The 16,007-nt window shown below is 27.4% G+C and overlaps 1 protein-coding gene across 21 annotated transcripts in view; it reads left to right on the top strand.

The window, feature by feature from the left end:
* Positions 1–16,007, top strand: part of LOC122271333 (mitochondrial potassium channel ATP-binding subunit) — a 41,223-nt gene that overhangs the window by 22,214 nt on the left and 3,002 nt on the right. For 15 of the 21 annotated variants that reach the window (XM_087164888.1, XM_087164889.1, XM_087164890.1 and 12 more), the window contains 3 exons: positions 51–122; positions 7,875–7,963; positions 9,004–10,898. Coding sequence is in view for 1 of the 21 variants with exons in the window: in XM_087164892.1 (XP_087021018.1) it covers positions 51–106 (56 nt within the window). In the remaining 20 variants the exon portion in view is untranslated. Of the gene's footprint in view, positions 1–50; positions 123–7,874; positions 7,964–9,003; positions 10,899–16,007 lie in introns of those variants that run through there. The other 6 variants (XM_087164891.1, XM_087164881.1, XM_087164892.1 and 3 more) reach the window with 4 other exon arrangements.

Genomic DNA, 16,007 nt, shown 5'->3' with positions numbered 1-16,007 from the left:
TTTGTATTGTAATTATTGTATATTTTCTCAATTGTGATGTTTTATTTTAGGAACCAGTTTTATTTGCTCCTTCAATTATGGAAAATATAAGATATGGAAAAACTGATGCTACAGATGATGAGGTAAATAATCACAAAGAATAATTTATTTATGTATGTAAGGTGAATAATCATAATTATGTAGAAAATTACATTTTTAAAGATGAATCGATAATTTGAAAAATTTTAAGTATTAATAAGTTAATATCAAAATTTTTATTCTCTCTATTGATAAATTTTTAAATTACATGTGGTTGTTTATGATCATTGTTATTTACATTTATTATTTTAATTTTTAATTAAAATAATATGAATTAAAGTTGTTAAAATATTTAAATTTTGTTTTTAATTTTATCTCTAAAAAAAATTTAATGTTTGTTTTTTTAATAATGTTTATATTAATATTTTGAATAAAATAAAATGGGATTTAAATTATTTGAAAATGTTAAATTTTTTAAAATTGTTATGTTTAAGTTGTTGGTAGTACTCAAATAATTATTTGCTGCTCCTTTTATATTGACAAGGCTAATTTACTTTATTAAAATAAAATTCTAATATAATTTTTGGAGCCAATTTTAAAGGTATTAAAAATTATTTAAGGTATCCGAACACGTTCGGAGGATTTTTTTAAAAATATTAAGTTTCAGAACACTTTAATTATGTTTTTATATTTATTATATGTAAAAACTAATATTAAATATGAGAAATTAGACATTTATATTATATTTTGTTTTTAAAAGCTGAATAACAAGAAAAAAAGGAAGTTTTTTTCATAAAACTTGTGAAAGGATATACTTCACCAAAATTATTGTATCAAAAAAGTGTTATTATCAAAATAAAGAGCTGAATTTTGTCTAGTGATTTGACTACAATCATAAAAATATTTGGAAAATTAAATTTTTTATAGAGAATTGAAAACTTTTTATGAGATTTTTGTCAAATTTCTTACGTCGTATTTCACATTTTAGGCCAATAATAAAAAACTATTAAGTATTTTTAATCAATTGTAGCACAAGCACTAGAAAACATTATACATAATACACATACAAATTTTTATTGAAATATATCAACAACTTTTTTAATAATGAATTTTGAAAGTTACTATTTTTGCGTGAAATTACATTCTGAGAAAAAGGCATTTAGAGTATAAATTATATCATTTCTATTTTAAAAATGCTTCAATACTTCTAAAATTCTCCCGATTTGTATGTGATACCTTCCTTTTTCTCAATTTTACAAATTTTTTGTTTTTTTGCAACCCTATTTTTTTTCTGACAATTTTTACATTAGTTAATGAATGGCGTTGAGACTCATACTCACGCTCAAAATCAAGTTCTCTAAAACCTTTTAAAGTTTTATTGCCACGGCTGACTCCAACTATGTCGAGTATGCTTTTCAGTCCCAGAAAACTTTTATTAAACTGAATAACAGCCAAATACACACCAAATTGTAATGTTTGCAATTCAACGAACACCTCCTTAGGGACAAATTTCCAAATAATGCCATTAAAGCTACTAATATAAATGATAAATTGAGAGGTTCATTTCTAGCAACATTAAAATAATAATTATTTAAGTCAAAGAAAGATAATTATCCCAAAATAAAGATAAATATAACTGTTTTTGTCCCACTTCCGGTTTCGGAATGCTATTTCCGGTTTCACTTTTTAGTCATCGACTTATATTCTTTTAATCATAACTTTTGTTCTAATTGACGCACAGTTAAAATTTAAACTGTTTTGAAAACTAGAATAAACGGAGATTCGTAATATAAAATAAAAAAAATTTGTCATTTTTGGCTAAAATTCACTTTTTCAACGTGTACGGATACCTTAAAAAAGTTTAAATGAATCTTCGGCTAAATCCCATTGGGATGCAATTATAGGCATTACATACCTCCTATCATTTGAAATTTCTTCAATTTCATATTTTTTAATCCCTGTTAAATTGAATTAAACTAATTTAATTTTTCTCACATCTTAAAAAAAGCAAAAAAATTTTTTTATTCTTCTCTTCACAATTAGTGTAACTGCTAACTTTTTAATCCAATACAAGTAATTAGAAAACTCATTAATTCAGTGTCATAACTGATCGAATATCAAAATATATTTGAAATTTTTTTCTTATGCTACTTTCTTTCTCTAATCACAAAAATGTGTCAGCTACAGGGTTAAATTAAAGTGTAATGGTCTTTCTGATGAAGTTGTAACCCAATTATTTAAAAATTTAACATTATTAAACAGAGTTGTCTATTGATAATTTGCCAAATTTTTTATCTCTTCCAATCTTCCCATTCTCGTCAGCATCCATTAGAAGCTATTCATTCTCTGGATATTTGATGATCTTGAGGTTAGAACTGGGGTTTTTTCAAAAGCCGATGGCTCCTCAGTTAGACCATTGAAATGTCTTAGATAAAAATTGATACCTTAAAAAGAAGATGTCTTTGTCTCTGTATAAGAGATGTCTTAAAATTTTATTTTCTAAATATAATATGTTTTTATAGTTTATAATGTTATGATATTTGTTAATTTTAAAAATGCTGCTTGAGAAAGCAGAATGATTTACTTTGTTTGATCCTATCTCAGCAGTGTCCCTATTTTAATACAAGCAGGGCTGATTGTGCTCCGGAAAAAATCCGGATTTCCGGATTTTTCGCTAACAGTGATCCGGAAGTTTCTGGAGATTCCAGACTTTTCAGAAAATCTTTGATCACAGAAGCTTCCGGAAATCAAATTTTTAAAGGTGGAACTTAAAAACACATTTTATTTGTTTATAAGGGAGAGCCAGAGAGATATTTTATAAGCTTATATTCATGATTAATATTCATTTTTTATCAGTAAATAATTGTTATAATCATAAACTCAAGAAAGAAAGACATATTTGTAAATTTTAATTACTTCTCCAGGTCATCATAGGTATGTGTAAAATTTTAAATATATTTTAAGTAAACTTAGAAATATTGAGAAAAAAGAAGAAAAAAGACCTTGTTTAAATTGTTTTCAATTTAAACTTTTTTTTTTTTACTCGAGAAATTTTCCGGAATTTTGACTTGGGCTCACAATCACCCCTGTACAAGGCAATGTACAAGACTTCACTATTTCCATGTGCCATGATACATGTGAAATTTATTTAAAATAGAACCTTCTATATTAGTCATAAATCAAAGTCTGAATAAAGTATATTCAGGCTGTCAATCTGCACAATTAATTAGCAAAATAGGTTTATTTTGTGCAGCATACTTTAATTATTAAAATTATTTCAACTCATAACGATGATTTGAGGGTTTCAAGAAATATTTTCAGAAATTTTAAATAACATATGTATAGAAAAAAAATTGCTCAAATTCAAGAAATTTAAATTCAAAATTTAAAAATGATAGCTCAAAAAATTTTAATATTTATAAAAAATTTTGTTTATAAATAATTATTAATGATAAAATTTATTTAGATTTGCCAAAATGTTTACTTTGTAATATTTTTCTTTATGATTATGTAAGACTTCATTAGCAATAATTAGTAAATATCATAAAATGTACGCTCAAAACATAAAAATACATAAAATAAAAGTTGAAAGTGGAATCCCTAAATATAAAACCCCGAAGTACCCCTAAAAGGACACTTTGAAAGGAATATTATTTTTTAATCTTCTAAGTATGAATGCTTAAGCTCCATGCTTCTTTTACTCATAGTGCAAACATTATTAAATCTATCATTGCTACAATAGAAAGAATGCATTTTTATTTTTAAGTGTATCATGCCTTTTTTTATGATAAGAGTTGAATTTTCAAATAAAAAGCAATCTTTTTGGCTTACCCATGGATGGGCTTATATTTGGAAATGTATGGTAATATTTCTTAATTGTTACACTGTCAAGCTTTCTACTTTTGTTGTTAGAGTAAAAAGTTGGATCTACTTTGTTATTATGCTGCGATGTTTGGCATAATTTTCTAATGAAACTGTAAGGACAAATTATCAGCAATCTTAAAATGCTAAAGCAGATATTTTATAACCTCTAAAGTAGAGGTACTGCCGGCCACATACATCCCGCCGACTGTTGATCTGCTGCCCAGCGGAGCTCTTGAACGCAATAAAAAATTTTTGTAGGAAAATAAAAATTTAGAATTGCAAATTTTGAGTCATCACTTTTTAATGCTCTAAATTTGCACTAATTCTATTGTCAATATCTGTTGTTTCTCTATTGCATTTTCATTGTTATTGCTACAAAATTTCATATGGTTTTAAAAGATACGATAACACAAATTTCGAATTTGAGTAATTTTTGCCAATTTCATCATAAATCCAAGTAATATTTCAATCGTTTATTGGCATTTATAATTACCAATTTCCATGTGGTTTTTAAGATTCCGATACAATCATTATGATATTACGATTTGTGAGTTATAAATTGCGCATCTAATTTATCACTTTGTGACATTCTGTATTTGTATTGATTTCATCAGAAATCTAAATGATTTTTTTAAAAGCAGTTATTGCAATGCTTTACCATGTGATTTTGAAAATCCAGTAATTTAATTGTGGTGCGCAAGTTTCAAATCACACATTTATCAGGGATGAGATTCTTCCGCGGATTCGCGGATTTCCGCTTTTTCTCAGATTTTTCCATTTTTCCCGCTAATTTCCGCTGAAATTTTTTTTTGCACAAGTTAAAATATTTTATGAGGAATTTAATTTTCCGCGGAGCGAAATTATTGAAGTCCTCATTCCTCCCTCTGAAGTTTCTCTAAAAATCATTTCCTTGGGATAAAACTGGTTGACCTTTATACAGGGATGAGATTTTTTTCGCTTTTTTCTATCGAATTTCAGCCTTTTTATCAAAAACTCAGATTCTCTAAAAGTTTCGTTTTTTTTATTTATTTATTTATAAATATCCCGTTTTTTTTTTAAAAAAAATTCAGTCGTTGTAGTCAAATTAATATATTTATTTACGATTTTCAAAGAAAAACAGAAAATTCAAACTACGTCCTAACTGCTAATCCTTCCGCATGTTTACTTATATTAGCTATTTTCTCCGATTTCACGCATAGAAAATAAGATTTTCCGTATTTTTTATCCGTCGGCCGGATAGCTCGTATTTTCGTAATTTAGACGTCGCTGCTTCTTGTATTCTGGAGAGAAAGCAAACAAAAAAAGCAAAAAAAAAAATAGAGGTGAATTTGTGGTGAAAATATTTATTTGCTCCTTCAATTAATCTTGTAAATTTTTACTTATTGTGTAAACAAAAAACAATTCAAACAATCCTTTTAGAAATCCCAAGTCCCGACTCTGCAAATATCTCGATTTTTATTCACGTGATTTTAATATCAATCATCAATTTTCGTATTTACCTGATTTAAAAGTTGCGCATTGCAATTCTTATTTACGCCTTTTAAATATCGTACATTATGACTCGGATTTACGAGATTTAAAAATCTAATATCGTGTTTTGTATTTTCGCATTTTTAAAATCGCGATTTTATTATCAAACATCGATTTTCGTATTTACCTGATTTAAAAGTTGAACGTTGCGATTCTTATTCAGGCCATTTAAATATTGCGATTCTTATTTACGAGATTTAAAAAGCCAATTTCTCGATTTGCATTTGCGAGCTTTTAAAACCCTATGTACCTACCCGAGCTTAAAATCCAATGTCGTGATTCATTTTTGCGGTTGTAATATCGCGCGATTTTAAAATTATGCATCTTGATCTAAAAATTACGCATCATGATTTGTATTTTCGCATTTTTTAAATTCGATGTAGAGTTTTATATGCACGTGATTTAAAAGCCTCATATCGGGACTTATAATCACATGGATTACAAGTTTAAACAAAAATTAGACAAAAAAGTGCGATTTATTTATTTATTTATATATATATATATATATATATATATATATATATATATATATATATATATATATATATATATATATATATATATATATATTTTTGGATTTCCTCTTTTTTACTTTCTGACTACTCTCATCCCTGATTTATATAACCACTTTTTGACTCTCTTTGTTTTTTCCAATGTCATCATAAAACCAAGTGGTGCTTAGATCAGGTTTTGTCATTTATAACTAGTAATTTCCATGTGGTTTATAAATGTACTATACATTTATTATGACTTGCGAGATAAAAATCGTGCATCTAATTTATCACTTTTTGCCATACTTAATTTATGCCAATTGCATTGTAAATCCAAGTTGTTTTTCAGTCTTTGTTTCGGCAGTCTCTGAGATGCATTTTCATGTAGCTTTAAAAATTCCAATTTTTATTTTGACGTGCGAATTTTAACTCACGCATTCAAATAACTACTTATTGGCTCATTTTATATATGCTAATTTCTTTAGAAATGTAATAATATTTTCTTTTTGCAACTATTACGATGCTTTTCTTTGTGATTTTGACGATCCTGTTACTCAATCTGCGATGCCCCGTTACTTTAATACGGCAAGAGAATTTCTAATCGCGAATTTAATTAATCACTATCTCTTACAATTTATTTGTGCATATTTCATCGTAAGTATAAGCTATTTATTTGTCGTTTCGGCAGTTAGCATCATTCATTTGCATGTGATATTTTAATACAATATTATTGCACCATGAAAAATTCGAAAACTTGAGGAAAACGAGAGTTTTTAAACTGTAATTTATTTTGTTCTCTACAGAATAAACTGTAGTTTATTCTGTTTGTAATTTATTTTGTTTGAAAAATTTTTTTAGATTAGGTAAAACTTTTTTTTGGAGCAAACTAACCGCAGGCATATATATACGCTTTCCCGAAGTAGGATGCATTGCATTGCGCTGCTATAAATAGAACTACACCCCCCTACTTCAGAATGCAGTAAAATTACCTTGAAAGTGTTTGCTTTGCAAATGTATTACTAATTTTGGAGGAGGGGAAATGGGTAAAGGATGTTATGGAAAAGTGATAACGTATTAATCACTTTCATGTCTCTATTTGAGTAAGGTTGGGTGTATTCTTTTTTCGCTTTTGTTTCCCGTGTTTATTTGATGCTTTTTATTCTTTCCATCAACGTCTTCAAAGAAAAATGCATCGCGAAAATGTGCCGTTTGTTCAAGAAATTTTTTTTCTTCGTGAATCCCTCTATCAGTGCAATCAATGTGATGTTGGTTTATGTGTCCAACCATGTTTCAGGATTTATCATACAACAGCTAAGTTTTAACATCTTTTATATTGTATTTTTATTATTTAATTTAAATTTTGTATTTTCTTTCTTTCCTTTTTCTTGTCTTGTAAAAGTAAACCGTTTTTAAATTGCAACGGGTGCATCATTTTACCCCACCAAATCACCGCATAAGAAAGTGCACTTGAGCGAAAAATCGTGGCACTGGGAAGTGAATCACGTAAATTTTACTCGGCAGTTAAGGGGTTAAGTGTGCATTTTACATAATTTTTACTTTATAATTATATTATTTTTAGTACATTTTTGTCAAAAGCATGCTAAAATACCCAGTTTAACACATAAATTTTATTTTTTCAAATTCATATTTATATATGGTGCCAAATTAAATTGATTTGAGTTTTGTAATCTACTTAATCTTGAAAATTTTTGCTGCATTTTTATTTTATTTCATCTTGAATATTTTTATTTCCACAAAAAATAGTTTTACCCCAGAGTTTCTTTCCAATTTTTGTTATGAATAATAATGAAACTATAAAAGAATAAGATTTATAAGCTATATATAACTAAGCACATCTTACTTTTATGTTAAACTTTTAAAAAAAATTCCTTAAAAAATGTGTTTGCATTTGGTTTTTATAAAATTGACATTATTTTCCTGAATAAAATGTTTTATTTTTTATTTGCTTAGGTCGTACTGTGCTAGTGATAGCTCATCACCTGAGTACAATCCAAAATGTAGATTTCATTGCTGTAGTAAAAAGAGGCCAAATAGTTGAGGTATGCTACATTTAGTGTTATTTTAATAATTAAAAACTATATTCTTTATTCTATGTGTAAGTATTTAATAAGTTGAAAAAAATTTTTATGTGCTATTTAGAAAAAATCTGTGTTGATTTTAGTAGTTTTTTAGCATAGGCTGGATGATATGTTATAAAAAATAAACATTTTATTTGAGATTAAAAATGCCACTGTAAGTATTTTTTGTTATTAAACTCACTGCTATAAAAATATTTAGAAGTTTCACATTAAAAGAATATCAGAATATAATGAAAATTTTCTATGTACTTCACTTGAAATTAAGTTTTCCTTTCTTAATTACATGTGTTTCTTTTATTTTTAAAAATATTTAAGAATATGAGTGTATAATAACAAGCCATGTTAGAGTGCATGTTTTTTGTAATGCAACTTACAATTTGTAGAAAAATTAGGATGTTTCAGAAATAGTCTTTTTTTTCTAATAATAAAAAAAATAAAATAAATATTTAAAAGAATACAATTAGTTGTAAATGGTTATTCAACTCATCAATTTTTTTTCATTTTAGTGTAACTATACTACTTTTCAGAAATAAGTGCTCCCGATAATCTAACAAGACGTTTAGCTTTTGGATAATTTATTTATAGTCTTTATTTTCTATTCAGGAAAGTCTGTTAATTTCCTTAGATAATTATGTTCAGAATTTGGTCATTTTCAAGGTTCCCGTGAATAATTTCATTTCAATTCAAACTTTTAATTCAAAAATTCTTAAAATTCTATTTTTTTTTCTTTCTTTTTCTGAATTAGGATGATTTTTATTCATCATTGAAAATTATCTAATAAAAAGGATAATTATACTAATAAATATGATGGCTCAAAATTAATTACCTTCCTAAACTTGTTTCAAAAATTTTGAATTTATCTTAAAAATTTAAATTTTCAGGAAAAAAAACATTACCTCTTGAGTATTATAAGTTTCTTTACATTTTCATTGTATATCAGACAACTAATATAACTACATTTCAAAGCAGTTTTTCAAAATTATTTTCAATTCAATACTTAGATATTTGAAGAAATTTCAAGAAGTGAGCTAAATTCTAACCACACATGAATAAATGTGAGTAAAATTTGTTATTCCATTAAAATTTATAATGCATGTTATCAAATTTCAAGTTTGCTGGAGAAATGAAGTTACCAATACAGCAGTTCAATTTTTCAAAATACATATTGGCTGTTCCCGCAGCATCCCTTATATATAGTCTTGTTTTAATTGGTCTGTTGGATATAACATTAATAATGTTAGTGCGGACAGATTTTGAAACTAAGACATTCCCGTGTATATTGTTCAAAAATTCTATCGATTTTAATATTTAAATTATTTTGTTCTGGGGAAAAAACAACTTTTGATGCTAATGCTGAATAAAAGAAGGCTTTGTTATTGTTTAAGGAAAACATCTCTCACAAACATTAACATTTGATGTTTATGTATCAGTTGATGGAAATGTTGAAACTTGTTGCGCAGTTGTTTCGATAAATGGTTGCAAGCAAAAGCAAAGTGATTAGGATGAGGACTGTGAAATGGAACAACAGTCAGTTCCAAAAACTGCAAAAGGCCTCAAAGCTTTTAAAACAATCAAGAACTTTTTGTATTTACATGAACTTACAGAAAGTGAACAGGAATCTATTTGAAATGTTGTAAAATAATTGTTTGTGTTGAGAAGAATAGAGAGTGTTTGAACAGCTAAAATTTTGCGAATTATTTAACTAACTAAATGAATGCTTTTATTCATCTTTCTATTGTGTTGCAGATGTTTTTACAGTAAATACATAAATTTTTGAATTGAAAATTTTTTTCTTATTGTAAATTTATTCATTTGTTTTCAAATTCATTACTTGCAATTTTATGTTGACCCTCCTTTGTTGTTTTCTCCTATTTTTTCATTCACAATGAAAACTGTAGCAATCAAGATCAAGGATCAATTTTAATTACTATTAATTAGAATGCACTCTTGATATTGGATTTATAACTGCCCAAAAATATTGTTGAAATTATTTTTTCATATTGCTGGAAACACTTTTGATACTTCAATTTTTGCTCTGATTGAAACACTTTGATATTTTGTCAAAAAGGTTGCATTGTTTCTATGATCTGATTAAATCTGGTTTATTTATGATCTAACTATTGATGGTGTGCTGTTGATTTTTTTTTTTTTTTTAATTTAAAGAGCTGTTTTAAAACGAAATTTTTTTTTAAATATTTTCACGACTGCGGAGTTGAACATTGGTAATCTTAAACTCAAAATTGGGTCGGCTGTTCAATGACGGTTTTAAAATAAAATAAAAATGCATAAGGTCTGTTTAAAGTAGAAAAGAAATTTTGCTTTTATTTTATCAATATAAATATTTTGGTGCAAACTCTTTCTACACAGTATTGTTTTATACGATTTCTGGGATAATTTTAGTTTTAAAATTTTAAACTTTAAATAAAGTGTTATGATAAAAATTTATTAATTTTTTAAGCAAAAAATCTTTTTTTATTGAAATTTCTAAAATAGCACAATTAATCACTTGAAATAAATATTTTACTCCAGCACATCAATGTTTTTTTTTAAAAAAAACATTAAATATCAAAAATTTTTAAGACATTTCATTAATTGCCTTGTATAAAGGTTGTTCTCGTCTAATGCTAATATGCTAAAAATATATACTTGTTATTTATACAAAGTTTAAGAACTTATTAATTATAACATATCAAAATTAATATACAAATTAAGAGTTTATGATTGTTAATTTATGGTTTTATTGAAATATGATTACATAATCTTTAGAATGAAGACTCATTTTTTACTCTTCATCTTGTTGTAAGGTGTGTTGCACATCAAAACATTTATTAATATTTCAGATTGTATTATGATATGAAAAACACTTTTTCTGAATAAATATTAATTTTGCTTTAAATTATGGAAGTATTAATAATTTGTTCATAATTAAATTATATCATTAATTTTGACACATTTTGGTTTATTCAAAATTAGTGAATAATAAGTCAAGACAAGTATGAAGTTTTAAGTTGAACTATTCTTACATGAGTAACAATTTGTTTTTTAATTATTCTACATTTTTAAATTTAAATGTATCAGAACTGGTGTTATGAGGATTATTCATTTTGAAATATATCCAACAACGTAACAGTAACGAAAATATTTATTAATATTTAAAACAGCTATGGAAAATATAAAGGGCACTCAGCTGCCAAAATATAGTAATATGCTCTAATAGAGGAAAGACCAGCCTAACGCACCGGCTACTCTTCTCTTAATTCTTTAATTGTGTTAGTGATTAACTCGCCCTCTAGCGGTGAGCCAATCACTACAGCCCCCCCAACACACAACCAAGATTGAAATATTACCCTTATTTTCAATCTGATATATAAGATCAAAATAAACACTGAAATTTCAATAAAGTAGCTTGTAAAATATATAACAGTAAGCTTGTAATTAACCACATGAAAATCACAATTATCCACTATTAAAACAGCAACTATCACATATTAACACAAAAATGATCAAATATTAAAATAGCCTTACCATATATTAAAATAAAAATAGTATATAAAATTAAAGAAATGTAAATAATGTGAAAAGAAATACCACAAGTTTTACAATTTTCATCAAAACTACATAAAACTGGAATTTCTTATTAATAAAAGATATTAATAATTTTAGCATTATATTAATATATTTTAATCATGAACCAAAATTAAAGTATTAAATTAGTAAAAATAATGTTTACGAATACCTTGATGAATAACAAATTAATGCTCTTTAAGCACTGAAATTGTTCATTATGCACAGCTAAAAAAAATAATTATGTAAAAACACTAAAATAGACGTGTTAGAACTTCTGCGGGCATTTTAGCTCCTGAGCAATGTTTGATAGTAATGTTATATCTCTGTAAAGATCCATCCATTCAAAGATTCATAAATCCATCTTTGAAGTTGTGCAGATTGCTTTGCACTTTTGGTTAGAAATGGTAGATGGTTGTGGTTCGTATCGAACTCTATTTTTGAATCAAAAACCCAAACCTCGAATTTTTTTCACTATGGCATATGCTTCTCTCTCAATAGTAGATCATAATTGCTGGCTAGCATTTAATTTCTGGCTTTATATGGGATAGGGTGCATTTTGTGATGCACTTTTTGTGAGAAACACGCAGCCACCGCAATCTGGGATGCATCGGCATGGATAATAAAAGGTAAGTTGTAAATCGGCGTGCATAGAGAAGGAGCTTCAACCAAAGCTCTTTTTAGTTGAAGAAAAGCCGCATCATGTTTTTGTGTCCAAGGAATATATTATCTGCGACTTTCTTCTTTGTAAGGATGGTTTAATGGAAACACAAGCGTTGAATAACTAGGCATGTAATCACAATAATAATTCCATTTTCCATAAAAATATGAGAAAGAGTTATGTGATTTTTCCAGTTCGTATCCTGGAGCCTACTGCACCAATGTGACGAGCATTATTGCTTTTGAAATATATCCAATAACATAACAGCAACGAAAATATTTGTTAACATTTAAAACAATTATGAAATTATAAGGGCCAAAATATAGAAATATGCTTGAGTAGAGGAAAGACCAGCCTAACGCGCCAGCTTCTCTTCATCTACTCTTAATTCTTTGATTAGGTGTGTCATTAACTCGCACTCTAGCGGTGAGCCAAACCACTACAATAAGATATAATATTTATTTTTTCTAAATTTGATTTTAGTTACAAGGCCATTGGAGATAAAAGTATCTATTGCTGATTGTCAAATTCAAGAGATAAAATCATGGCCTACCTCTGCATTTGTAGCTGTGCTAGTAAAACTATTTTTTAAGAAAAAATAAGTGGAAATATTTTAAAATTTTTATTGTACTGGCAAAGGTGCTCTTCGTAGTATCGGAAACATGTATACTTTTTCATGTAAAAGCTTTTTTGACATTCAATGTTGTTAATTTTATTCTTTATCATTTTAATTTTTTTTTATAAATTGTGTTATTTTTAATAAAATTGTACACAGTTGGTTATTAAGTGAGAAAAATAGTGCTTATTCCTATAGTTAATGTCGAAAGTGCAGTCAGCTAAAAAAAAAAAAAAAGGATTACCATTGCATTTGAGCGGTTTTTTGGATTTTCATTCTGGGAAGAGTTATAGCAATATCTCAAGGAAAAAATTTAAACTTATATACAGCAGTTAACTGTCATCGCAAAAGGGAGAACAGTTTTAATGAAAAAACACACTTTTTCGGTAAAGTTATTTTTACTACATTTGATTTAGCGGGCAAAATACCCCCTGAAACCAAATTTCATAAATTCTGGCAGTTAATGGGCACCCAGTGCAGACTAATGAGCATTTGACATAAAAAATGGATTGCTGTCTATTTTTGGCATTAGATTATGTGACAAATTTACACAAGGTATCACTTGGGAACCTTTGATTGACTACTGATGTTCAACGGTTCCTTGGGGTATTAATCCGTTTTTCCTTCGAGGAGAATTTCATTGCCCCTTCCTTACCCGTCGAATATCGAAGGCCCTGTTATTACCGTTAAAAAAGCGATTAGAAGCTGTTAGCGAAGAATTCTGAATGCTCTGCGTGTGTACTGTGCATGATTCTTTATCGCCTTACGACAGTGTTTCCCAAAGTGTGGTACGCGTACCCCCAGGGGTACGGAAACAGTTTAGTGGGGGTACGCGTTCTAATGCGAAATATCTTGCAACAAACGAAAATTTCATTTAAAAACAAAGCTAGCCATGAAAATTTACGATTGCGTATTTTTCTTTTGGCTAGTTTTGCAGAGTTAACAGTTAATAATTAGTGGTATGAACAGCCAGTCGTGATTTTTTACTTTTGTGCAATTTTTTTATAGTAAAAAATGCATTCATTTTTTTATTAGTGGTACGCAGCGTTACGAAAAATTTAGGAAAGGTACACAAAAGTCCTAAGTTTGGGAAACTCTGCCTTACGAGATCATCGCCAACAAAACCAATTATTTTTATTTTTTGAATCCGGAATGAAAACTTTAGCAGAAGAGTTCCGATTTCTGTGTGGATGCTAGTTTCTGTTTAGTTAAAGTGAATCTTCGCTTACCTGACCAAGTACCAATCTTCATTTCTATAGTTCTTTTTTTTTTCTTTTCCCTTTGTTTCAATCGCTTTATTTTGTTATTCACAGATATATTTTAAAACAAAAGGATTCACTAAAATAAAAAGTTTGTTTTTCATTAAAGCTTCATATGTATAATTAAAATTAAATAAATTTGTGTCTTAGATTTAATTTGTGTTACGAAATTTTTAGCAAAATAAATTCACCACATGTTTTAAAATGCTTTAAGACAGGGAAAAAATTATATATCACATTTACCCATTATAGCTTTCTGATTATGTCATTTTAATAAAGATAAGAAGGATATGGAAAGAATAGTGTAATAAAGTAATCTCTAGGAGAGATTTTATTAAGCAAAAATGAAAAAAAAAATTTGGAATGACATACATTAATAAAAAATTTTATTTTAAATTTATATATATGTATGTGTCTAATCATAAATACAGGAGTTTGACAAAATAATTGAGACACTTCGATACTAACACATTTTTTAATATTTAAAAAATAAATACTTAGAGAATCAGTTCATAAATTTAAAAATTATTAAATGCTACGATTTCTCCTACATATCAATGAAGTTTAACGCTTTTTGAAGTTTGAGGTACCGACAATGAACTACAAACGGAAAAATTTTTTTTTCAACAACTGTGCCAAAAAATGTGGCAATAAATTTGTAACTCATAACTATTATTTTGGATATTATATGCAATAATTGGACAAAACTTCGTACACCTTGGTTAAATATTTATGGAGATGTATGAAAATTTTTATAAAAAAAAAATTTTTTTTTTGCTGTTGTTTAAATATTAAAAAAAAAATTAAACAAAGCGTTTGAATCAATTTTAAACTGATAACGAAATTATTGCTTTCAAATTTAAAAAATAATTAAAACTGCGCCAGATAAGAGTAATTGAAGTAGTTGCTTTATGCAGCGCATGTGCGGAAAAAATTTTTTAAAAAAAAATTATCTTATTTTTACTGTGAATCGTATTTGACAACTAATAAGTTAAGTCCGATTTGAATATCTTAAAAATGAAAAAAGTTTCAAGCAATTTTTTAAGTAGTTTTCTTACTCTTTTAAGAAAAAGCTCAAAATTATGAGGGATTTTCCACAAATTTCATTTTCTACTATTAAACAAGATTTATTAACAAATGATAATACCCTACAAATGATGGTCTGGGCAACAAAGTGTGATAAAATTAGGAAATAAAACATGCGAAAGAAAAGATACTTTAATCGGCATAATCTCCAACCGGTGTCATTTATAAATCTTGTTTAATAGTACAAAATGAAATTTGCGGAAAATCCTTTATTATTTTGAGGTTTCTTTTAAAAAGAAAAAAATAGTGCGTGGAGTCCCTCCGCACGAAAGAAGTTTAACTTCGTAACCTGCGACGTTAATTGTAAAAGAATCAGCAGTCGTAGAAGGATCACTAGTTCTATTCAACGACTCTTTTTCCTGCTCCGCTCGCTTCCGTGCTCTGTAATACAGGTAATATTGTTCATTTTTCCCTCGTTGACCTCTTGAACCAGTGGAAGTGCTGGTGGTTGCCTCATCGTCTCGCCATGGAAAATGTATTTGCATTAATAATGTATGTGAATGCGTCATAATGTAATTTCAAAAGGGAAAACCTAACAATCAATTGATATTCACAAGAGACGTACCTTGACATAACCTTAAATTCGTCACATTGTCCGTGGGATTGTTTTCACTCATTTTTTACAATTGTGATCCACTAAATTTGAAAATAAAAAATACTATCCTATTAAATTATATGTGTATCAAATCAAACTAAAAAAATATTTATAGAAAAACTATACTTTTATGACCTTTATTATTTTTATGTTAGTGAGAACCAAAACAATATGGAAATGAATGAGGGAAAACTGGATACTACCACGTGATTTCTCGGCCAATA

This window comes from Parasteatoda tepidariorum, chromosome 5, assembly GCF_982258835.1.
Source record: "Parasteatoda tepidariorum strain Cologne lab strain chromosome 5, Ptep-v5.0, whole genome shotgun sequence".
Taxonomy (NCBI): Eukaryota; Metazoa; Arthropoda; class Arachnida; order Araneae; family Theridiidae; genus Parasteatoda; species Parasteatoda tepidariorum.
The sequence above is the reverse complement of the archived record's forward strand: the minus strand, read 5'-3'. Positions and strand labels throughout refer to the sequence as shown.